Source organism: Meles meles, chromosome 20 (assembly GCF_922984935.1).
Source record: "Meles meles chromosome 20, mMelMel3.1 paternal haplotype, whole genome shotgun sequence".
Taxonomy (NCBI): Eukaryota; Metazoa; Chordata; class Mammalia; order Carnivora; family Mustelidae; genus Meles; species Meles meles.
The window spans coordinates 56,681,852-56,708,101 of NC_060085.1; the positions used below are offsets into that span (position 1 = coordinate 56,681,852).

The 26,250-nt window shown below is 41.8% G+C and overlaps 1 protein-coding gene across 2 annotated transcripts in view; it reads left to right on the forward strand.

The window, feature by feature from the left end:
* Positions 1–23: 23 nt before the first annotated feature.
* The window catches only part of XPC (XPC complex subunit, DNA damage recognition and repair factor), a 50,792-nt gene continuing 24,565 nt past the window's right edge, over positions 24–26,250 (forward strand). Inside the window, exons 1-6 of one of the 2 annotated variants that reach the window (XM_045991343.1) lie at positions 24–217; positions 5,599–5,794; positions 13,016–13,134; positions 23,051–23,174; positions 24,135–24,219; positions 25,973–26,130. In XM_045991343.1, coding sequence (XP_045847299.1) covers positions 115–217; positions 5,599–5,794; positions 13,016–13,134; positions 23,051–23,174; positions 24,135–24,219; positions 25,973–26,130 — 785 coding nt within the window. In that variant the 5' untranslated portion in view covers positions 24–114. Of the gene's footprint in view, positions 218–1,302; positions 2,398–5,598; positions 5,795–13,015; positions 13,135–23,050; positions 23,175–24,134; positions 24,220–25,972; positions 26,131–26,250 lie in introns of those variants that run through there. The other variant, XM_045991344.1, reaches the window with a different exon arrangement.

Genomic DNA, 26,250 nt, shown 5'->3' on the forward strand with positions numbered 1-26,250 from the left:
AATTAGGTCCAAAGGAAGGGGCGTTGCGGTGTCTTTTCCCCTGTGGGGCGGAGTCCGCTCTTAGCTTTCGGTGGTGTGGTGCGTCACTCTCTAGGGGAGTCTTGCCTGGGCAATATGGTCCGGAAGCGCGCGGCCGGTAGGGAGCCGCAAGGACGCGAACCCTGCGGCCGGAAGGCCAAGGGCAAGAGCATGGCCAGGCGTGAGGAGAAGGAGGCGGGTGAGAGCGAGACCTAGCCGGGCTTAGGGGGGATATGCTGGCGGAGGGCAGGAGGCAAGGTGCGGGGAGCGGGGAGGCCGGGCTCTGGGAGGTGGGGGGCGTAGGCTGCCCCGTGTCCATCTTCCCAGAGGAGACGACGTTACGCTGCAGGGGGAGACAGGCGGTTGCGTCGGTGCTCTGGTCCTTACCGACGTCGCTGCTCATTAGTCCTCGTGAGGAGTGATGCACCCTAGGCGTTCCCCCTGGAGCTCTACCTGCCCATTGGCTCTCGCGCGTAGCTTCTTTCTTCCTCCCTGTTAGCCACAGGATACGGTCCAGCCTCCTGCAGATGCAAACAGCTGAGTAGGGAAAAAGGCATTGCAGCTGTTTTGTGGTCCCAGAAGATGGATGGACCAGAGTGCTGTAGTTTGCGGACTCCCAGAATAATGTCTTCAGTTAAATCTCACCCCAGAGTTACAGATTCGGATCCAATCTGACTTCTCCACCTGGATATCAAATATATTTCTTATATTTGTCAAGGGCAAAGCAAAACTCCTGATTTCCCCCTTTAAACCTATTTCCCCACCTTTTCCCATTCTGAATATATGGCAGTTCAGAAATTAAATTAGCTCTTAAGCACACCTTTCTCTTACAGGTACTACACATCTAATCCATCTGTATCTCAAATCTCTTCACCTCTCTTTGTTTCCACGGTCACAATCCCTGCCTAAAGCCACCATCACTTTTCAGTTGAACGATTACAGATGCCTCTTTACTGGACTCCCTACTTTCCTTTATCCCCCTGCGGTGGTTTTCTCAGGTGATTTAAAAAAAAGAAAAAGAAATCGAATCATGCCATGTTCCTCTGTCAGACCTGTGGCTTTCCATTGCTCTTGGCCTAAAATCCAAATTCCTTACCATGGCTTGCAAGACCTTACATGATTTGGCTGCTGCTTCTCTTGTTGTCTCCTATGACTCTGCCAGATACCCTCTCTACTGGCTTCCTTTTGGTTCTTCAGACATGCCATGTTATTTCTCACCGTGAGCCTTTGGCTTTGATGTTCCTTTCTCCATGGCTCTAGGGTGGCAGATTTCTTCTGTTCCTTCAGAAATCACACCACTTTGAGTGCGTTATCTAAGGTGATCTTCCCCAGGTACTCTTTATCACAGGCCCTAACAGCCTCTGTCACATAATGTAATGATCTTGTTAATTTACTTCCTTTTTTGCTTATCTTCCCACAATTTAAGTTTATGAAACATGTTTTACTTTTTGCTGTGTCCTATATTCTCTCTTTCTGTGCATTTATTAAGTCCTCAGTAAATACCTTAAATAATTGCATAAAGCATGCTGTGGAAAGGATTTCTGGGGTTCTTAAAATAATGGGTGTGGATTAGGTAACCAGCAAGGACTCCTATGATCCTAGATTCAATAATCCTGTGATTCTTTACATAAGTTCATCATCCATTAGTAAATAAGCAAATGGAAGTCATTTCTAAACTTAGAAGATGATTTACCTCATAGTTAATGCTGTGAGTTCCACTTTATTCATTTACTCATTCAGATAACATTTTTGGGGTACCTGATATGTGCTGTGCACAAGCTAGTTGACATGAGAGACAGCGATTACTTGGAGGAGCTTAAAGTGCCATAGTGTTGATGTTTACAAAAAATACGCAAGAGAGTGTGATACATTGGAAGAAGGTAGCAGGCTTTGTGGCTTCTGAAGGAATAATCAAGTTTGGAGAGATCAGGAAATGCTCTCTGAAGGAGTTATGTTTGATCTGCAACTTGGAGAATGAGTAACATTTCAGCAAATGGCTGTGAAAGGGGTTTTTATTTCCAGTCAGAATATATTCTGAATATATGGCAGTTCAAAAATTAGAAGTTGTAATCTGATGGACATCCCACCTGCCTGGGTACCATTCCTTCCCACTGAACACTTTGTTTGGATGCCAGGTTGGTGCAGCTCTAACAGTTAGTAGTTGTTCATATGTACTTGTGTAAATTATTTTGGACAGATAGTTTAGCCGCCCTGAAACATACTACTGTCTTTCCGGGTGGTTGTGAGTTTTCAGTGTGATAGGCACTCCTGCCATGGTCCATATCAGATAATCAGATGGGCTAGCTTCTATCAGTTCAGCTTAGGTGTAGGCAAGGATGCACCCAAGCTTCACTGAAACTCAGCGGGAGGAGCTAACCGGTAAGTCCCCAAGGCAGCTTCCAGGAAGAGTTACTACCTCTGCTGTGCTTGGGTGGAGGAAAAATCTGGCTGTGGTTTGGGCTACAGGTGACCCGACTCAGTGACCTTCAGTGTGGTTTCTAACAGCACCTCAGTGCATGCCAAGGTGACCCCTGGCATCATTCAACATTTAGGGTCAAAGAAAACCATCTTCCACAGTATTTCTTTGTTTATTAGGGCATCTCTTAATTTCTTCATGTTTTTTCATTGTGTTAATGCTTTCATTGACGTGACTCATTAATTCCTTCAAGTATTTACTGAGCACCTGCTATTTCCCGAGACTGCTCTAGGCACTAAAATTCTAGTAGTGAATGGGTCAAGCAAGGTCTCTGCTGTCACGATGCTTACAGTTTGTGGGGAGGTCTTGGTAGGGCAGACAATAGAAAGTTAAATAAGTTCACATGGTGATGAGACTTATGAAAAGAGTTAAAGGTAATAGAATTGACACGGGGGTTGCAGGGTCGGGGGGAAGTAAATCAGAGTCAGTGGTCCAGGTACACCTTTTTTGAGGAGGTGAAACTTTGAAGCAATTAGTGTCCCGAAGGAGCTTTTCAAAGGAAGTTCTCAGGGAAGATTTATAGGCAGAGGAATCAATATGTTTAAAGACTTAGGAGGAAATGAAATGTGGATGGCACACGGCTGGACACAGTGAGGAGCAAGTAGTAGGAATTGAGGCGGGAAAGGTAAGCAGGACCCTTGTCTGGAAACCAAGTTAAGGAGTTCATATTTTATTCTAAGTACTAGCAGTTTTAAGCGGGTATTTAAAAACCTCAATAGAAGGCTAAGCAGACCAAAGTGATAATGCCTGCCCTTCTGAAATTACCACATTGAGCTCGAGGAGACTGGTTAGGTAGCTCTAGATCTTAAGAGAGGCCTAGAAAATAGCCTCTGGATTCTCTGGGACCCCAAGGGTGTAAAGAATAAAAAAAAAATGTGACCTGTATTTCTGCTATCCAGAAATAATGGCATATTTCCTTCTCGTCTGTTTTTCTAACTAGTGGAAATCATACTGTAAAAACAATTTTGCATGTTTAACATTTTATCATGTCATTTTCCTCTGTCTTAAAAGATGACTGAGTTAATATTCTAATGTATGTGCATAGTGATTATATCATGGTTGGGCATGCAGATTTTAAAAATTTAGGGGTATTAGCGTAGTCCCCCCTCTTATTTGCAGGGATATATATTCCAAGACCCCCCAGCCTCATGGATTCTTGAAACATGGGTGGTACCAAACCTTGTATACACTGTTTTTTCCTATATGTTCATACCTATGATAAAGTTTAATCGACAAATTAGGCACAGTAAGAGATTAATAGCCACTAATAATAAAATAGAACAGTTAAAACAATATACTGTAGTAGAAGTTACGTGAATATGTTTTCTTTCAAAGTATCTTAATTGTACTGTACTCAGCCTTCTAATTCTTAAGGTGATGTGAGATGATAAAATGCTTAGTGACTGAGTGAATGACTTAGGCATTGTGACGTAGTCTTAGGCTGCTCTTGACCTTCAGGAGAGTGTCAGAAGGGGGATCATCGGCTTCTACCCTGGTTGGTCTCTCCCCCCCGGCAACTGAAACCACAGATAGAGGGGAATGATTGAAAATAATCATGTGGAAATTTTTTTGATTCAGAGTTCTTTGTTTCCATTCTTGCCCCCCTTTTGACTCCTTTAATTCTTTCTTCAAAGCACAAAAATGGACACAGTTGTACCAATGTACCAACCATATAAGTTTGGTGTGGAAGAAATGGTGCTTTTGAGTTATCCTCCCACCTATGCTTTTAGATTAGTAAAAATGAAGCATTTCACACCTTTGTTTCACATGTGTTCATAGAGGGCTAAAAAGCTTGAAAAGATCCAGAAATCCTGATGTCAGGAACATCCTACTCAAACTGTCAAGTCATAACCCTTTAAGCAGCTTCTGGCCTTGGAATAAGAAGCGTCTCAGATTGGAAAGAATTTTGAAATTGTTTGTGATTTGGTTAAAATGTTTAAAGCGTGAGAATGCCTAAATTCCTTTTTTAAAACATCGTAAAGAAACTGAACTGAATTAGTGATTTTATTTAGTGCTAGAACAAATGCCCTACTACTAGGAGAAATCTGTTAAAATTATGATTTTATTTAGATTGAAAGGGAGAACTTTTCTCCCATGCAAGAGTATATTCTTGGGGAATATAAATGTCTATCAGTAGAGTCAGTAAGACAAAACATAAATGAAAGGAATAAACAATCTGATATTAGGTTAGTATTGCTGCTCCTTTTGGAACCTCAAAAACGACTAAAGTATTTTTGTTTTCCAAAATTAACTGAAGTGGTCATGCAAAGACAAAGGAAGATGCTTTATTTCAGATTCAGGATTATTTTTATGAATATATTTGCAAAATAGAAGATATCTTCCTCTGCTGTGTTATTTATTCTTTATTGAAAATTGATTTATTAATATATTGAGAAACAGACCATACCTTTAGTTACCCTAATTTAACTAAAGCCAGCAGCCTGTACATTTTTAAAATTTCCCTTTATCAAAAACAACAATTATTTTAAGGAAATAAAGGTATTTTTGGATTACTACTGTCTTATTCTAACCCTAAGCTTGCTGAGATGGATGGTATATGAGTATACTTTTGGGTTAGATTAGAAAGGTTTTATGAAGTATATTTTGAGCAGGATTTGGTTTTGAAAGATAGTAGAAACATGGATTAGTAATAGTAAGGTTGTGATAAAACTTGGACATGTTTATGAGCTCAAAACATTTACATAATAGTGGGTTACTCCTAAAATAACTAGTCTTGGCAAGTAATAAGTAAGCAAGGTATTACTTAGCAGATTGATGTATTTTTCCTTCCTGGCTATTAGCTGAAATTTGAGATTTGGAAGCCAGGTTTTCCTAGGGTCATGTGGCATTCCGTGTAACCTCACGAGGGAATGGAATAAACTCCGATAAAGGAAGCTGGTTTTTACTGGGAGTGCAGGGTGTAAACTGGGCTGGAGGCAGGAGGAGGCTGGAGGCTGGTTGTGGAATAAGTGGAATGGTGTCCCAGCGATGGAGATGGGGTCTGGAGGGAGGTGACAGAAGAGGGCTTTCCATCACCTGCCTGTGAAGGCACACTGCCTCTGCCTTTCCTGTGTCACTTACCTTTGTTCTTTGTGGTCATCTAGATGTCTTGGAAGACGAGAAACCGTTAAAGACAAACCTTCTCTCCAAAGTCTCACAAGGAAAGAGGAAGAGAGGCTGCCGTGATCCTGGGGGCCCTGCCCACGGTCCAGCCAAAAAGAAAGTGGCCAAGGTGACTGTTAAATCTGAAAACCCCACAGTTGTGAAGGATGAAGCCCTCAGCGATGGGGAGGAGTTCAGGTGAGATGGCTGAAAAGCTTCCAGCCAGGTCTTGATTCTGCCCCTCTGGAAGTGTGAGTCTCTTTTTGCTGTCACTGGTATATGTGCATAAGATGGGCTCTTTAAACTCCTCCAGCTGGAGCTCAGACCGCTAGTAAGATTCTTCACAGTTACAGTAGACCCTTGACCAACCAGGTTGGAACTGCATGGGTCCACTTCTACATGGAGGGTTTTTTTTGTCAAATACCTTAGTAAGTATTGTAAAAGTAGTTTTTCTTGTGACTTTTAAAATAATGTGTCCTTCTCTAGCTTACTTTACTGGAAGGATATAATATATAGAATGTATAACATACAAAATATATGTTCAGTCAACTGTATGGTATTGGTAAGGCTTCCAGTCAACAGTAGCCTAGTAGTAGTAGTTTTGGAGGTATTGAAAGTTCTGTGCAGATGTTTGATTGTGCAAGTGGTCAGTGCCCTAACCCTGCGTTATTCAAGGGTCAGCTTTGTATAATTTGCCTCCCAGACTTTTTGGATGACAGCGATGGCCAACAGGCATTTATCTGTGGTTACACAACTGGACAGTGGCAAAAACCAGATGAGACTTAGGCCTCTGACTCTTGGTCCAGTGCTCTTTATACTGCACAGTGATACTACATACATAAGATACTGGCCTGCCATTCCAGCTTTCACTTGTACTGCTCTCCACAAGTTCACTCTGCTCCCACCCAGCTGGACTTGTCGCTCTCTTGCCACATGCTCAGACTTTCTGCCTCTGAAGCATGCTTGTTCTTCCTGCTGTAGGAATGCTTTTTTCCGCCTGGAAGATGTGGATCAGAATCCGTCCACTCGACAGTCTTCACTGATTCTTCCCCTTTTTTCTCCTCTGATTTCTTGCATTTATTTGTGCCCAGGCCATGTACCTTGGCTTACTACCCTGCAGGCTTTTTGAAGCCTGGAGCCAGCCACACCTGGTTTGTTTTTGTAGGCCCTGTGGCATCTAGGGCAGGGCCTTTTGTTGGGCAGAATTTGCAGTTAAGTAAACATGCATAGTAATGCCTGGTGAGCAGTGACTACAAGCCTAGTGAACACTTGATTTTTCACCTTCCAGGAAAGTTGTGGGGAGGGGTAGAAGAGGCAGAACAGAGGGGTAGTCGTTCCTTCAGAAACCAGTCTTCCATCTTCGTGCTGGCTTTCCCTGCAGCCTGCAGTCCTGGCAGAGGAAGGCAGCCCAGGAGAGGGCCAGCAGTAGACAGGCCATGGAAGCATGGGAATTTTGCACTCAGGCCTTAAATGACACACTGGACCAGATAGACAACATAGATATATTCAGAATATTCCATCCCAAAGCAACATATAAATTTTAGGATGATTTGTTCCATTTCTTTGAAAAAGATGGATGGGATGTTGATAGGGATTGCATTAAATATGTAGATTACTTTAGGTAGCATAGACTTTTCACAATATTTGTTCTTCCAATCCAGGAGCATGGAACATTTTTCCATTTCTTTGTGTCTTCCTCAATTTCTTTCATAAGTACTTTATAGTTTTCTGAGTACAAATTCTTTGCCTTTTTGGTTAGGTTTATTCCTAGGTATCTTACGGTTTTGGGTGCAATCATAAATGGGATTGACTCCTTAATTTCTCTTTCTTCTGTCTTGTTTTTGGTGTAGAGAAATGCAGCTGATTTCTGTGCTTTGATTTTATATCCTGACACTTTACTAAATTCCTGTACAAGTTCTAGCAGTTTTGGAGTGGAGTCTTTTGGGTTTTCCACATGTAGTATCATATCATCTGCAGAGTGATAGTTTGACTTCTTTTTTGCCAATTTGGATGCCTTTAATTTCTTTTTGTTGTCTGATTGCTGAGGCTAGGACTTCTAGTATTATGTTGAATAGCAGTGGTGATAATGGACATCCCTGCCATGTTCCTGACCTTAGCCGAAAAGCTCTCAGTTTTTCTCCATTGAGAATGATACTTGCGGTTGATTTTTCATAGATGGCTTTGATAATATTGAGGTATGTGCCCTCTATCTCTACATTTTGAGGAGTTTTGATCAGGAAGGGATGCTGTACTTTGTCAAATGCTTTTTCAGCATCTATCAAGAGTATCATATGGTTTTTGTTCTTTCTTTTATTAATGTATCACGTTGATTGATTTGCGGATGTTGAACCAACCTTGCAGCGTTGGAATAAATCCCACTTGGTCGTGGTGAATAATCCTTTGAATGTACTGTTGGATCCTATTGGCTAGTATTTTGGTGAGAATTTTCGCATCTGTGTTCATCGAGGATATTGGTCTCTAATTCTCTTTTTTGATGGGATCCTTGTCTGGTTTTGGGATCAAGGTAATGCTGGCCTCATAAAATGAGTTTGGGAGTTTTCCTTCCATTTCTATTTTTTGGAACAGTTTCAGGAGAATAGGAATTGATTCTTCTTTAAATGTTTGGTAGAATTCCCCTGGGAAGCCGTCTGGCCCTGGGCTTTTGTTTGTTTGGAGATTTTTGAAGACTGTTTCAATCTCCTTACTGGTTATGGGTCTGCTCAGGTTTTCTATTTCTTCCTGGTTCAGTTGTGGTAGTTTATATGTCTCTAGGAATGCATCCATTTCTTCCAGATTGTCAAATTTGTTGGTGTAGAGTTGCTCATAATATGTTCTTATAATTGTTTGTATTTCTTTGGTGTTGGTTGTGATCTCTCCTCTTTCATTCATGATTTTATTAATTTGGGTCCCTTCTCTTTTCTTTTTGATAAGTCTGGCCAGGGGTTTATCCATCTTATTAATTCTTTCAAAGAACCAGCTCCTAGTTTCATTGATTTGTTCTTTTTTTTTTTTTGGTTTCTATTTCATTGATTTCTGCTCTGATCTTTATTATTTTTCTTCTCCTTCTGGTGTAGGCCTTCCTTGTTGTTCTTTCTCCAGCTCCTTTAGGTGTAGGGTTAGGTTGTGTATTTGAGACCTTTCTTGTTTCTTGAGAAAGGCTTGTATCGGTATATATTTTCTTCTCAGGACTGCCTTTGCTGTATCCCACAGATTTTGAACCGTTGTGTTTTCATTATCATTTGTTTCCATGAATTTTTCAATTCTTCCTTAATTTCCTGGTTGACTCACTCATCGTTTAGTAGGATGCTCTTTAGCCTCCATGTAGTTGAGTTCTTTCCAAATTTCCTCTTGTGATTGAGTTCTAGCTTCAGAGCATTGTGGTCTGAAAATACGCAGGGAATGATCCCAGTCTTTTGATACCAGTTAAGACCTGATTTGTGACCCAGGATGTGATCTATTCTGGAGAATGTTCCATGTATACTAGAGAAGAATGTGTATTTTGTTGCTTTGGGATGGAACGTTCTGAATATATCTGATGTCCGTCTGGTCCAGTGTGTCATTTCAGGCCTTTATTTCCTTATTGACCTTTTGGTTGGATGATCTGTCCAGTTCAGTGAGGGGAGTGTTAACGTCCCCTACTATTATTGTATTGTTGTTGATGTGTTTCTTTGATTTTGTTATTAATTGGTTTATATAGTTGGCTGCTTCCATTTTAGGGGCATAGATATTTAAAATTGTTAGATCTTCTTATTGGACAGTCCCTTTGAGTATGATATAGTGTCCTTCCTCATCTCTTATTATAGTCTTTGGCTTAAAATCTAATTGATCTGATATAAGGATTGCCACCCCAGCTTTCTTTTGATGTCCATTAGCATGGTAAATCCACCCCCTCACTTTAAATCTGGAAGTGTCTTTGGGTCTAAAATGAGTTTCTTGTAGGCAGCATATAGATGGGTTTTGTTTTTTTATCCATTCTGATACCCTGTGTCTTTTGCTTGGGGCATTTAGCCCATTTACATTCAGGGTAACTATTGAGAGATAATGAATTTAGTGCCATTGTATTTCCTGTAAGGTGACTGTTACTGTATATTGTCTCTGTTCCCTTCTGATCTACTACTTTTAGGGTCTTTCTTTGCTTAGAGGACCCCCTTCACTATTTCCTGTAGAGCTGGTTTGGTGTTTGCAAATTCTTTCAGTTTTTCTTTGTCCTGGAAGCATTTTATCTCCCCTTCTATTTTCAATGACAGCCTAGCTGGGTATAGTATTCTTGGGGGCATATTTTTCTCGTTTAGTGCTCTGAATATATCATGCCAGTTCTTTCTGGCCTGCCAGGTCTCTGTGGATGAGTCTGCTGCCAATCTAATATTTTTACCATTGTATGTTACAGCCTTCTTGTCCCAGGCTGCTTTCAGGATATTCTCTTTGTTGCTAAGCCTTGGAAATTTTACTATTAGATGACGGGGTGGACCTATTCTTGCAGATTTTGAGGGGGGTTCTCTGCACCTCCTGGATTTTGATGCTTGTTCCCTTTGCCATATTAGCGAAATTCTCTCCAATAATTCTCTCCAATATACCTTCTGCTCCCCTCTCTCTTCTTCTTCTGGAACCCCAATTATTCTAATGTTGTTCCGTCTTATGGTGTCACTTATCTCTTGAATTCTCCCCTCGTGGTCTGGTAGCTGCTTGTCCCTCTTTTGCTCAGCTTCTTTATTCTCTGTCATTTGGTCTTCTATATCACTAATTCTTTCTTCTGCCTCATTTATCCTAGTAGTGAGAGCCTCCACTTTTTAATTGCACCTCATTAATAGCTTTTTTGATTTCAACTTGGTTAGATTTTAGTTCTTTTATTTCTCTAAAAGGGGCTTTTATTTCTCCAGACAGGGTCTCTCTACTATCTTCCATGCCTTTTTCGAGCCCGGCTAGAACCTTCAGAATTGTCATTCTGAACTCTAGATCTGACATATTAACAATGTCCGTATTGATTAGGTCCCTAGCCTTCGGTACTGCCTCTTTTTTTTTGTGTTGAGTTTTTCTGCCTTGTCATTTGAGCCAATAAAATACTAAAAGGGTGGCAAAGACCCCAGGAAAATGTGCTTTAACCAAATCAGAAGAGACCCCAAATCATGGGGGGGGGAGAGAGGGGGTAAAAAGAATTTCAGAAAAAAAAATTAAAAAAGAAAACAAATAAAAAATATAAAGAAGAAAAAAATATATATATATTGGACTGGTGACTAGAACAGGGTCACCCACTTAATTTTGGGAGTATTTTGGTCTCTTAGAAGAAACTACCTCCCAAAATTTTAAAGAATGAAAAACGTATATAAGCGTAAACACAATGAAGGTTTGGAATATGATTATAAAGATGAATTTTTTTTTTTAATTTCTAAAAAAGGAGTTGATAAGTTGTTTGGGAGAATAAAGAAAAAGAAAGTGGAGAGAATTTGCTCAGGCTGAAGACTAGAACAAATGCCTGTGTTGATTAAGGGTGTATTTTGATCTATTAGAAGAAGTTGTACCCCCCATTTTTTTAGAAGAAACAACCCTATGTGTTTACAAAAAATAAAGTTAGATACAATGAAGGATAAAATATGACTATAATAATGAAGGCTCAAAACAGAATTTTTTTAATGAAAGGTAGTGTTAAGATAAGCTAGTTAAAAAACATTAAAAGAGGAAAGGGTAAAAGAACATAAAATTAAAAAAAATTAATTAACTTTGTAAGACTAAAGAATCATGGGGAGAAAGCCATGAATTCCATGCTTTGCTTTCTCCTCCTCTGGAATTCCGCTGTTCTTCTGGTAAGTAAACTTGGTCTTGGCTGGATTTCTTGTTGATCTTCTGGGGGAGGGTCCTGTTGTAGAGATTCTCAGGTGTCTTTGCCTGAGGCGGAATTGCACCACCCTTACCAGGGGCCAGGATAAGTAATCTGCTCAGGTTGGCTTTCAGGAGCGTTTGTTCCCTGAATGCTTTCTGCTTTCTGTAGAGTTCTGGAGGAGGGGAATGAAAGTGGCCACCTCCCAATCTCCACCCTGGAGGAGCCAAGAGCTCAGGGCCCCACTCCTCAGTGCGTCCTGGGAGAAAAGTGCTCAATCACTCCCTTCTCCCTGGGCTCCTGGCATGTTCCGAGCTGACCCAGCCTGTGACCCAGCATCTCTGTCTCTGGCACACAGCCCCGCCTGGAATCTCCGAACCCCACAGATACCTGAGCTCTTCCAGGGGGGTCTCCCTGGATCTTGTGGGGTCCCTGCTCACAGAACAGTAGCCTGTGCCACATATCATGATTTAAGGTAACCCCGAGTTGAGAGCTCACTCCTCGGATCTGTCTCTGTAGCCGGCTTCCCCACTCTAATACCTGTGAGCTCTGCAACACTCAGACAGCCCTGATCCTTTTGTGACCCTGCGGGACCTGAGGCCACACTGTCCCCATGTAGGCTTCACCCCGGGCATAACCTCTGGAGTGAAGTCCCACAGTGGAGCAGACTTCTGAAAGTTCTGATTTTGTGCTCTGTTGCTCTGCTGAGCCGGCCCCTCCCCCTGCGGTCTATCTTCCCGTCACTTTGGATTCACTTCTTTGTGGGTCTTACCTTTCAGAAAGTGGTCGATTTTCTGTTTCTAGAATTGTTGCTCTTCTTCTCTTCAATCTCCTTTTGGATTTGTAGGTGTTTGGAATGGATTGATAAGCTATCTAGCTGATCTCCTGCTACCTGATGTTGTCTCAGCCTGCTACTTCTCCGCCATCTTGACTCCTCCCCACCCCCAAGCACATTTTATATATGAAATTGCGAAAATGGATTACATATTAGCAACCGTTGCATCTTCAGTCAGTATTCAGTTTGCTGCTTATCTGTGTTGGTACCTGCTTAACTAGCTAGTTATCTATGTTTTTGTTGTTACTTGTGACTTACCTATGTATGGACACATCCCACATACCTTGTGAGAATTCTACCAGCTTCCATTTCCTTACATTGTAGAGGTGGGGAGAAACAGTCTTCTGAGTTGGCTCCTGGTATGATCAGCAAGTGTGAATGCCCTCTTCTTCAATGTGGTGTCCACCTGTGCATGTATCATCCATATCCCAGCTTTTACTTCTGGAGCTTACAATGTTATTGCGGTTTCTTCTTACTCCTGTACCACTTCAAGGCACAGCTCTGTTTTCCCTCACACAGCTCTAGGCTGTAGGTCCATTGCATGCTTTCTTTTTGACAGCACATCTAGTATTAGACTGATGATCAGAGTTCATCTCGAGGAACCTTTGAGACCTTTAGTGGAGGGAATGAGGCTCAGAGCTCACCCATTATCTTTAAATATTTGCAACAGGGTCTCAATAAATAGAAGGAGTCCTTAGGATTCCATTTAGCTTAAATGTAGCACTAGGATGTGTGAGCCTTCTTCACCTTCCTTCCTGTGATCTTTACACAGAGACTTCACAAAAGGCGGCAAGAAGGCACAACCCCCACGGAGAGAAGCTGCTGTGGACAAAGGCAGCTGTGAAGGAGACGATGAGGAAGAAAGCGAAGATGATTGGGAAGAGGTCGAAGGTAAAACATTGCTATGTGATCCTGTTTTTCCGTTTGAATCTGCTTGGAGTCACATCATTTAGTTGCAGTTCTTTTGTTTCCTCGTGAAACTAAGACCAAATAAGGTTACAGTAGGGACTTGATTTTGATGCAAAGACAAATTCATGACCAGGTTACCAAAGAAGGTTGTATATTCTCTTCCTCTTGTGGCTGTCAGTGGAGGAGATTGTGAAACAGAGAGGCAGCATTGTCTCAGAAAGTGCATGGCTTTGATAGTAGTGAGATCTGGGTTCAGGGCCCAGCCTTGCTACTTGTATAGCTGTGTGAACAAGTAAATCCACTCTGAAAAAATCAGGGATTTTTCACCAATAACATTCAGTAAGCATTGACTGCTCAGTGTGAGCTGTTACAGGCTAGGCTGCAGGATTGTAGCAGAGGATAAAAGGTCTGCAAATGTAACGGGCCTAAAGCATCATATGCTCACAGTAAGTGGCAGCTAATGTTATCATCCCTGATTCCTTCTGTCTGTGCTAACTTTATCTCAGCTTTTGATTTTGAAAATGATTTTTGAAAACCTACAAAATAATGGAAAATACAGTACATGGACTCTTAGATTCAGTAACTTTAACATTTGCCAGTAGTGAATGTATCTTTCTCTGCAAATATGCAGTGTGGAACCATTTGAAAGTAAGTTGCAGACATCCTGGTACTTGACTTGGAAATACTTCATCAGTTCCCCTAAGACTGAGACGATCTCCTGCATGATGAAATAGTTTCACACTTAAGAAGATGAAAAGCCCCTAATTGTTGCAGAAATATCCTTCATAGCCATTGTTTGTTTGTTTCTAATCCAGGATCTAATCAAAGTGTGAGTTATACCTCTTTAGTCTCCTTTAGTTTAGAACAGTGTGTCCCACCCAGCACCTTTTTTTTCTTTTTCTCTTTTTGTGGCACTGCTGTTTTTGAAGAGTCCTGGCCTATTCTTTTGTGGGATGTCTTTGATTCCAGTTTTGTGTGATATGCGTCGCAGGGTGGTGGTAAACGTGTTTCAGTATCCTCTGGTTTCTTATAAACTGTAAGTGAAGGCTTGATCGAATTTAGGTTAAACTTTTTTAAGGGGGCAAGTATACTTCATAGCTTTGTATTTCATACTGCATCCATTAAGAGGCTCCTGATGTCAGTTTGCCCCACTAGTGATGCCAAGTGTGATCGTACAATGTGGTTGTGCCAGATTGTGACAATACAAAGGTACATTTTCCCTCTGTAATTAACCATATTAGGTGATACTCTGATTCTGTGTGAATATTTTATTCTCTAGTAACTTTTTACTTAACAGTTTTCATATGCTTTGATCTTTACTGAATCAGATTATTATATTGAGCATCACGAAATGGGACTCTCTCATTCTGTCATCTCATATGCATTTCTCAGATGACTGTGATCTGTAAAGAAGAGCTCTCTCTTTTAAATTATATTTATTTTGAGTATCACTATGGACTTAGATATTTTTAAAACTCACATATGTTATCAGGTATCATCATTATACTTGTTGATCTTCAGATTGTCCCAGATTCGGCTAGTGAGAGCCCCTTTAAGCCATGTCCCTTACTGCATCCTTCTGACATGACCTCATTCTCAAAAATGTTTTTCTTTTTTTAATTTATTTTTTATTTTTATTAACATAAAATGTATTATTTGCCCCAGGGGTACTGGTCTGTGAAGCATCAGGCTACACATTTCACAGCACACACCATAGCACATACCCTCCCCAATGTCCATAACCTAGCCACGCTATCCCTACCCCCCTCCACCCCATAGCAATGCTCAGTTTGTTTAGTGAGATTGAGTCTCTTATGGTTTGTCTCCCTCCTGATCCCATCTTGTTTCATTTTTTTCCTTCCCTACCCTTCATAACCCCCTCCCTGCCTCTCAAATTCCTCATATCAGAGAAATCGTATGATAATTGTCTTTCTCTGATTGACTTATTGCGCTTAACATAATACTCTCTAGTTCCATCCGTGTCATTGCAAATGGCAAGATTTCATTTCTTTTGATGGTGCATAGTATTCCATTGGAAAAAAAAAAAAAATATATATATATATATACACACACACACACACACACACACTACAACTTCTTTATCCATTCATCTGTTGATGGACATATAGATTCATTCCGTAGTTTGGCTATTGTGGGCGTTGCTACTATAAACATTCAGGTGCATGTGCCTCTTGGGATCACTACATTTGTATCTTTGGGGTAAATACCCAGTAGTGTGATTGCTGGGTCATACGGTAGCTCTGTTTTCAACTTTTTGAGGAACCTCCATGCTATTTTCCAGAGTGGCTGCACCAGCTTGCATTCCCACCAACAGTGTAGGAGGGTTCTACTTTCTGCACATTCTTTACTGTGAAGTGGTATCTCATTGCGGTTTTGATTTGTATTTCCCTGATGTCAAGTGATGTTGAGCACCTTTTCATGTGTCTCTTGGCTATCTGGATGTCTTCTTTGCAGAAATGTCTGTTCGTGTCTTCTGCCCATTTCTTGACTGGGTTATTTGTTCTTTGGGTGTAGAGTTTGATAAGTTCTTTATAGATTTTGGATACTAGTCCTTTATCTGATATGTCATTTTTTTTTTTAAGATTTTATTTATTTATTTGACAGAGAGAGATCACAAGTAGACAGAGAAGCAGGCAGAGAGAGAGAGAGGGAAGCAGGCTCCCTGCTGAGCAGAGAGCCCGATGCGGGACTCGATCCCAGGACCCTGAGATCATGACCTGAGCCGAAGGCAGCGGCTTAAACCACTGAGCCACCCAGGCGCCCTCTGATATGTCATTTTTGAGTATCTTCTCCCATTCTGTCAGTTGTCTTTTAGTTTTGCTGTTTCCTTTGTTGTGTAAAAGCTTTTGATCTTGATGAAGTCCCACTAGTTCATTTTTGCCCTTCCTTCCCTTGTCCTTAGCAGTGTTTCTAGGAAGAAGTTGCTGCAGCTAAGGTCGAAGAGGTTGCTGCTTGTGTTATCCTCAATGGTTTTGCTGGATTCCTGTCTCACATGGAGGTCCTTAATCCATTTTGAATCGGTTTTTGTGTGTGGTGTAAGGAAATGGTCCAGTTTCATTTTTCTGCATGTGGCTGTCCAGTTTTCCCAACACCATTAGTTGAGGGGACTTTTTTCCATTGGACGTTCTTTCCTGCTTTGTTGAAGATTAATTGACCATAGAGTTGAGAGTCTATTTCTGGGAACTATGTGTCTGTTTTTGTGCCAGTACCATACTGTCTTGATGATGACAGTTTTGTGATAGAGCTTGAAGTCTGGAATTGTGACATCACCAACCTTGGCTTTCTTTTTCAACATTCCTCTGGCTATTTTGGACTAGCCATATTCCATATATATATAAATGGGTTCCATGCATATACCATATATATATATGGCATATGCATATATATGTATATATGTATGGCATATATGTACATATGAGTGAATCTCTCTCTCTGTATATGTATATATGGAATATACATGGAACCCATTTCTGGTTCCATATTAATTTTAGGATTATTTGTTCCTCTTCTTTGAAAACATTTGATGGTATTTTGATAGGGATTGCATTAGATGTGGTGATTGCTTTAGGTAGCATAGACATTTTCATAATATTTGTTCTTCTAGTCCATGAGGTTGGAATGTTTTTCTATCTCTTTGTGTTTTTCTCAGTTTCTTTCATGAGTACTTTATAGTTTTCTGAGTACGGATTCTTTTGCCTGTTTGGTTAGGTTTATTCCTAACTATCATATGGTTTTGGGTACAGTTGTAAATGGGATCGACTCCTTAATTTGTCCTGTCTTGCTGTTGGTGTATAGAAATGCAACTGATTTCTGTGCATTGGTTTTATGTCCTGACACTTTACTGAATTCCTGTATGAGTTCTAGCAATTTGGAGTGGAGTCTTTTGGGTTTTCCACATAAAGTATCATATCATCTGTAAAGAGTTAGTGTTTAACTTCTTCATTGCCAATTCAGATGCATTTTATTTCTTTTTGTTGTCTGATTGCCGTTTGTTGTCTGTTGTCTGATTACTAGGACTTCTGTACTATTTGAATAGCAGTGGTGATAGTGGACAGCCCTAAGGTAGTGTTCCCGACCTTAGGGGAAAAGCTCTCAGTTTTTTCCCCATTGAGGATGATATTTGCTGTGGGTTTTTCATAAATGGCTCTGATGTTATCGAGGTATGTGCCCTCTATCTGTACACTGTGAAGAGTTTTGATCAGGAAGGGATGCTGTACTTTGTCAAATGCTTTTCAGCATCTATTGAGAGTATCATATGGTTCTTGTTCTTTCTTTTAATAATGCGTTGTATCATACTGATTGATTTGCGGATGTTGAACCAAGCTTACAGCCCTGGAATAAATTCCACTTGGTCGTGGTGAATAATCCTTTGAATGTACTGTTGGATCCTATTGGCTAGTATTTTGGTGAGAATTTTTGCATCTGTGTTCATCAAGGATATTGGTCTGTGATTCTCCTTTTTCATGGGATCTTTGTTTGATTTTGGGATCAAGGTAATGCTGGCCTCATAAAATGAGTTTGGAAGTTTTCCTTCTGTTTCTGATTTTTGGAACAGTTTCAGGAGAATAGATATTAATTCTTCTTTAAATGTTTAATGTTTGATAGAATTCCCCTGGGAAGCCATCTGGCCCTGGGCTCTTGTTTGTTGGGAGATTATTAATGACTGTTTCAATCTCCTTACTGCTTATGGGTCTGTTCAGGTTTTCTTCTTCTTCCTGGTTAACTTTTGGTAGTTTATATGTCTCTAGGAATGCATCCATTTCTTCCAGATTGTCAAATTTGCTGGTGTATAGTTACTCATAATATGTTCTTTGGTGTTGATTGTGATCTCTCCTCTTTCATTCATGATTTTATTAATTTGGGTCCTTTTTCTTTTCTTTTTGATCAGTCTGGCCAGCAGTTTATTAATCATACTAATTCTTTCAAAGAACCAGCTCCTAGTTTGTTTGATTTGTTCTTGTATTCTTTTGGTTTCCATTTCATTGATTTCTGCTCTGATCTTTATTATTTCTCTTCTTTGCTCTTCTTTCTCCAGTTCCTTTAGGTATAGGGTTAAGTTGTATACTTGAGACCTTTCTTGTTTCTTGAGAAAGGCTTGTATTGCTATATACCTTCCTCTCAGGACCGCCTTTGCTGAATCTCAAAGATTTTGAACAGTTTTGTTTTCATTTTCATTTGTTTCCATGAATTTTTAAAATTCTTCTTTAATTTCCTGGTTGACTCACTCATCATTTAGTAGGATGCTCTTTAGCCTCCTGCTTGTGGTTGAGTTCTTTTTTTTTTTTTTTTAAAATTTTATTTTTTATTTGACAGAGAGAGATCACAAGTAGGGAGAGAGGCAGGCAGAGAGAGAGAGAGAGGAGGAGGCATGCTCCCTGCTAAGCAGAGAGCCTGATGCGGGGCTCGATCCCAGGACCCTGAGATCATGACCTGAGCCAAAGGCAGAGACTTTAACCCACTGAGCCACCCAGGCGCCCCTTGTGGTTGAGTTCTAGTTTCAGAGCATTGTGGTCTGAAAATACGCAGGGAATGATCCCTGTCTTTTGGTACCGTTTGAGACCTGATTTGTGACCCAGGATGTGATCTCTCCTGGAGAAGGTTCCATGTGCGCTAGAGAGGAATGTGTATTCTGTTGCTTTGGGATGGAATATTCTGAATATATCTATGTTGTCCATCAGGTCCAGTGTGTCATTTAAAGACTTTATTTCCTTGTTGATCTTTTGCTTAGATGATCTGTCCATTTCAGTGAGGGGGGTGTTAAAGTCCCCTACTATTATTGTATTGTTGTCAATGTGTTTTTTTTATTTTGTTTTTAATTGGTTTATATAGTTGGCTGCTCCCATGTTAGGGGCATAGATATTTGAAATTGCTAGATCTTCTTGTTGGACAGACCGTTTACGTATGATGTAGTGTCCTTTCTCATCTCTTATTATAGTCTTTGGCTTAAAATCTAATTGATCTGATATAAGTATTGCCACCCCAGCTTTCTTTTGATGTCCATTAGCATGGTGAATTGTTTTCCACTCCCTCACTTTAAATCTGGAGGTGTCTTTGGGTCTAAGATGAGTTTCTTGTAAACAGTGTATCTATAGGTCTTGTTTTTTTTTTCCATTCTGATACCCTGTGTCTTTTCCTTGGGGCATTTAGCCCATTTACATTCAGGGTAACTATTGAGAGATATGAATTTAGTGCCATTGTATGGCCTGTAAGGTGACTGTTACTGTATATTGTCTCTGTTCCTTTCTGGTCTGTTATTTTAGCCTTTCTTTTTGCTTAGAGGACCCCTCAATATTTCTTTTGGGGCTGGTTTGGTGTTTGCAAATTCTTTTAATTTTTGTTTGAAGATTTTTATCTCTCCTCCTATTTTCAGTGACAGCCTAGCTGGATATAGTACTCTTGGCTCCATATTTTTGTTTAGTGCTCTGAATATATCATGCCAGTCCTTTCTGGCCTCCAGGTCTCTGTGGATAAGTCGCTGCCAATCTAATATTTCTACCATTGTAGGTTATAGATCTCTTGTCCCTAGCTGCTTTCTGGATTTTCTCCTTGTCACTGAGACTTGTAAGTTTTACTATTAGATTATGGGGTGTTGATTTATTTTTATTGATTTTGAGGGGGGTTCTCTGTGCCTCCAGGATTTTGATGCTTGTTCCCTTTGCCATATTAGGGAAATTCTTTACTATAATTTGCACCCATATACCTTCTGCCCTGCTCTCTCTTTCTTCTTCTTCTGGGATCCCAATTATTCTAATATTGTTTCATCTTACAGTATCACTTATCTCTCGATTTCTCCCCTCATGGCCCAGTAGTTTCTCTTTTTCTCAGCTTCTTTATTCTCCATCATTTGGTCTTTTACATCACTAGTTCTCTCTTCTACCTAATTTATTCTAGAAGTAAGAGCCTCCATTTTTTATTGCACATCATTAGTAACTTTTTCGATTTCAATTTGGTTAGATTTTAGTACTTTTATTTCTCCAGAAAGGGCTTTTATTTCTCCAGAAAGGGATTCTTTAATATATTCCATGCTTTTTCCGAGCTTGGCTAGCACCTTGAGAATCGTCATTCTGAACTCTAATTCTGACAACATTAGTAAGTCTTACTAATGTCTGTATTGATTAGATCCCTAGCCATTGGGACTGCCTCTTGTTCTTTTTTTGTGGTGAGTTCTCTGCCGTGTCATTTTATCTAGATAAGAATAGGTGAATGAGAGAACAAAATACTAAACATGTGGCAAAGACCCCAGAAAAGTATACGCTAACCAATTCGGAAGAGACCTGAAACTGGGGGAAGAAGAATGGGGAGAATTTATTAGACTGATGACTAGAACAGAGCCACCCACTTGATTTTGGTTGTATTCTGGTATTTTAGAAGAAACTACCTCCCAAAATTTTAAAGAAAGAAAAACTTACATATATATGAAAAGGTAAATGCGATGAAAGGATGGAATATGAATGTAAAGATGAAAATTAAAAAAGATTCTAGAAAAGGAATTGTTAAGTTGGTTTGAAAAAGAAAAAGTAAAAAAAGAGGGGAGAATGTGATTAGGTTGGAGACAAGAACAAAGCCATGTGCTAGATTTATGGTATATTTTGATCTGTTAGAAGAAATTGTATCCCAAAATTTTAAAGAAGAAGAACCTATAGTATACAAAAGATAAGGTTAAATATGAAGGTATAAAATATGACTATAACAATGGAGATTTAAAGATTTTTTAAAAAAAGGTATTGATAAGATAAAATAGGTAAAAAACGTTAAAAAGGAAAGAGGAAAAGTTAAGAAAATAGAATAAGAAAAAAATAAAATTACAAAAATTTACCTTTGAAAGACTAAAGGATCATGAGAAAAAAGCCACGAATTCTGTGTTTTGCTTTCCCTTAGCTCTGGAGTTCTGTGGTTCTCATTGATCAGTGAATTTGGTCTTGGCTGGATGTTCTTGCTGATCTTCTGGGGAAGGGGCCTGTTCCCGTAATTCTCAAATCTCTTTGCCTGTGGTGGAATTGCACTACACTTGCCAGGGGCCAGGTTAAGCAATCTGCTTGGATTCACTTTTGGTAGCTTTTGTTCCCTGAACACTTTCCATACAGCTTTGAAGGATGGGAATGAGGATGGCAGCCTCCCAGTCTCCAGCCCAGAGGAGCTCAGTGTGCCCTCAGAGAAAAGTTGTCAATCCCTTGCGTCTCCCTGGTCTCCGGCTGCACTCCACACTCACCCAGCCTGTGACTGAGCATTTCTATTTCTGGTACACGGCCCTGTTTGGAGTCTCCAAACCCAGCAGATTCCTGCTCCCCAGGCCTGCGCTGCTTCTCCTGGAGGACGAAGGAGAGAGTCTCTCCAGATCTGCCACTTGTGGGTCGCTGCTGGAAGAGCAGTTACATCCAAACAGTTGGATCACAGTTTAAGTTAACTCCGAGCTGAGAGCCAACTCCTTGATCTGTCTCTGTAGCTGGTTTCCCCTCTCTCTAATACCTAGGAGCTCTGCCACACTCAGACACCCCCGGTCTTTCTGTGACCCCAGGGGTCCTAAGACCACACTGTCCCCACCAGGTCTCCACCCCCTGCTTAGCCTCTGGAGCAATGTCCCTTAGCGGAGCAGACTTCTTAAAGTTCCGATTTTGTGCTGCTTCACCACTTGCCGGGAGCCAGCCCATTCCCCTGGGTTCTGTCTTCCCATTGCTTCGGATTCACTTTTCCCCCACGTCCTGCCTTCTGGGAAGTGGTTGATTTTCTGTTCCTGGAATTGCTGCTCTTCTTCTCTTCTATCTCTTGTTGAGTTTGTAGGTGTTAAGAATGATTTGATAACTATCTAGCTGAACTGCTGGAACCTAATGATATTTCAGTCTCCTACTGCTCCGTGGTCTTGCTTCCTCTGGACCTCAAAAACATTTTTGAGAACATTTTTGTTCTCTGGCACAAGATGATGTTCCAGGCCCATCCTATATTCTTCTTGCTCCAGACCTATGATCAGCTTTTGTTTCTCCAGCAAGCCCTCGCTCATTTCATCAGTGACTGTTATGTAGAAACCAAATCTTGGCATTAGGTGTGTTCATTGCCACCAGTGGGGTGTCACTGCTTTTGGGCCCAGAGCGTCTTTGAAGGGGCCTTTGCTAACAGAGTGCACAGTTAGATCCAGTTCAGCGAATTCAGTTTATTTCGGCTAGCATTTATAAGCGATATGGAGGATAAAGAGATAAAAAGGATGTATTCCTTACCATTACAAGATTGCGATTGGGGCTTCAAGACCCCTAAATCATGCCTATATATGACGCAAATTGTGATATGCATTATGTAGTAAAAAGAATAGGTAATTATTCTTCGTTGTTGTTGTTGTTGTTGTTTTTGTCTCTTGGAGAAAGACTAAGTCTCTACTAAAACACACACGTTAATATCAGATCCTTAATACCAGAAGTCTGAATTCAAGTCAGTATTTCTGTGCCTCAGTTCCCTCCTCTAAGGGCTGTTTCTCTGTGTTATTTGAATTAAATGAGAAATAAATGTGAAACAGCTCAATCTGTGGCATTTTTGAGATAATCAAAGCATTGCAGGAGTAGGGGTCTCCTACATTTCATCTGTTCTTCACTCCCCTCAGAACCTCCATTTTGTTTAGTATGATAGCGATCATAATAATTATTACAGATTTTTAAAAAAGATTTTATTTATTTTGAGAGAGGGAGAGAGAGAAAGGAAGAGAGCAGTTGGAGGAGGCAGTGGGAGAGGAAGAGAGAATCTCAAGCAGACTCCACACTGAACATGGAGCCTAGTGCAAGGCTTGATGCCACAACCCTGAGACCATGAGCTGAAACCAAGAGATGGCCACTTAACCGACTGAACCACCCAGGTACCCTTATTAATACTGATTTTAAAAAATTATTGTTGATAGAACTTGGTGAGCCTGTGCCAGGTGACATGGGAGAAAACACAGCTTTCTCTGAATCTGTCCTGCCTGTGGAACCAGTGGAGATAGAGATCGAAACACCCCAACAGGCGAAAGCAAGGGAAAGAAGGTAAGATTAGGCTCTTCTCTCTAGGTTCCTGTTACACATAATGAGCAAGAGCTGACACTTAATGAAAGGTTTGAGAAAGACATAGGAGACCGTGGCTGAGTACCAGTGTGATCAGCAGGCTTAGGTGAGAGAGCCCTGGGTTTACCTTGAAGACTGGAATGAGAATCCCGGTTTGTTTTATGGCTGTGGCAGGACATGGGAAGAGGAGACTTGAACATCTGGTGTATGCTGAGGACTCGGTAGGTTGTCCCTTGTTTTACTTAAACTTGAAGATAGTGTGTGAATGAGATGTGGAGGCTCAGAGAAGTAACATTTTAGGAGTCACTCAGCTAGGAAGCAGTTGAGCCAAGAATCAAATCCCTCTCCTGCCAACTCGACACTCATGCTTTCACATTACATCACACTGCACGACTTGAGGCAGTGCCCCCCTGTGGTAGGGAGCCCCCATTCCATCCCAGGATTCCCAGGACTGCCGCATCTGCTGGTGGCTTGGGAATGTGAACACAACGCCTGGTGGTCAATTGGCAGATGAGTCCTACTCTGTGATGGGCACATCATTAGGCATGAAGGAGGAGGGCAGATGCCTGGATGCAGGCATGAAAGATTTCACAGCACCACAGAAATGTGTGTACACCAATTTAACCCAGAAGTACTGGTGCAAAGGAGGGAGTCAGTCGGGAGGTCAGTCAGTCAGGGAAGACTCCTTGGGAGATGTGCACCTCAAAGCATGTGCATGAAGTGTGGTGGGTGGAGAGTGTCCTGAATCAAGGTGTGCAGGTGAGAAGGAGCAGAAAAGTCTGTGGGAAATAGCCAGCTTGCAGATGTGCCCGAGTAGCACGGCCTTGTATAGGAGAACCAGGAGAGTGAGTCACGAGCCATGATATGTGACTGGGGGGCTGGGGTCAGGGCCCAGGGGTCAGTCTCCCACTTCATTCTTGGATTTTTCAATATGCATGGCAGTGAAAGGATAAAAGTGGAGTTTGAGACCTATCTTCGGAGGATGATGAAACGTTTCAGTAAAGAAGTCCATGAGGACACGCACAAGGTAAGGAAGGGTGGGAGGCGAAGGGACAGGGTCCTCTGTGTCATGGTAGGGTGGTGTGCTTCACACAGCTTTGGTTCTCAGTCAGGCCTTGTTTTATTTGGCTCTTCTACTCACTCTGTGACCTTGGCCAGTTTCTTTGTCTCCCTGAGTGGTTTCCTCATCTTTGAGGTGGGGTGTGATAAGTGCCTGCCTCGGAGGGGGGTTGTGGCGACAGAGCAAATATGACATGCAAATTCCAGAGCACAGACCTGGCACGTAGGAGGGCCGGACCCATGGGCACTCTCCCTCCATCCCTTCTTCCACCTGTCTCATAACCTCATAACCTCCATTCTTTTTTTTTAAAAAAAGATTTATTTATTTATTTATTTGACAGACAGAGATCACAAGTAGGCGGAGAGGCAGGCAGAGAGAGAGGAGGATGCAGGCTCTCTGCTGAGCAGAGAGCCCAATGCGGGGCTCGATCCCAGGACCCTGAGATCATGACCTGAGCCGAAGGCAGAGGCTTTAACCCACTGAGCCACCCAGGTGCCCCTCATAACCGCCATTCTTACCACCACTGAAGAGACGTGTCTTTGACTTCAGCCAGCAGTTAATGAACCACATTATAGACCTAGCAATGTCCTTGGCGTTGTGGGGATAGAGACTTGTAGAAAGCTTATTTCCTACCATGAAGGAGTGTCTCTTCTCACAAATGGAACAAGACAGATGTCACAACAGGAAATTCAAGGCTCAGAATGAGGAAAGGGAATGGTGTGGGTCGAGTGGCTGAGGAGGGTGGCTTTCTTTAAGAGAAAGGCTACTGGGGAGAGGTGGGAGCACAGAAGCTGGGGAGGCTGCCTGCGACAAGTTCAGAGGGCCCTCTAGTTCTCTGTGTGTCTGTGTAATGGAGGGTGCATGCACTGGTGGCCCGTGAGAGTGAGGGAAGGACACTCAGCTTTCCCTCGGGTGGGCAGCAGGCGGCCAGAGTGGGGAGAGCTGACAGGGCTGGAAGAGACAGTATGTCTGCAGCAGCCACAGAGATCTGGGAGTGAGATGAGCTCAGAGCAAGGACAGTGAGGAGATGAGACACCCGCCTCCCTGAGGCCTTGAGGAGCACGTGAGATAGCTGTGCTGCTTGTACCTTTTGGAAGAGATGGAAGGAAGGGAAGAGTCATATGACTCTAAGATGGGAAGCTTAAGTGAGGGGAGAAGAATGGAGTGGTTGACTGAAATGGGGAGGGCAAGGTGGGGAAGGAGGCAGACGGTTCTGAAGGGAAAAGGATGTAAGGTGGAGGAGGTGGTGAGGAGTCATGTGAACATTTGCAGAGGTTGGGGAGCAGTTGGAGCTTGGGAGTGGTTGGAGCTGGCTCTGCTGGGGTCTGCATCAGAAGTGGCTGGGTCCTGGCACCCAGGGAAGGGCAGAGAACCCTGTGGTGAACCCGCGCCATCTGCTAGCTTGGACAACTACTGGCGCTTGCGCAGTCTCTTCCTTCTCACCCCGTCTCACTTTTCCTCCCGATCTTTTTGAAGCAAATCCTAAATGGCAAGGCTTCTTAAAATATAGAAGTTTATATGCTGCAGTTTGGAGATTTGGTTATTTTGTTGAGTATCTAGGGAGAGCACAGGGTGAAAGACAAGGTCTTGGGAAATGACTAACGTTGGGATTTTTACTTTCTTGTGTATAGAAATAATAATCCCTGCCCACAAAATCTCTCTCAGTTTGGCAGCAGAAAACCCTGTAGTTCTCAGCCTACCATCTTCCCCTTCTTTCCAGGTTCACCTGCTATGCCTGCTGGCAAATGGTTTCTATCGAAGTAACATCTGCAGCCAGCCAGATCTACTTGCTATCAGCCTGTCCATCATCCCACCCCGTTTTACCAGAGTGCCCCCTCAGGACGTGGATGCCTGCTACCTGTCAAACCTGGTGAAATGGTACGCCCTGTGGCCTGTTCTGCAGAGCCCTAGTGTAGGACTTGTGTCTCTAAGAGGTTGGGGGCAGGGCAGTTCCACAGACTTCCCTGAGGGGATCCCTTATGCCGGGCCTTGAGTGCA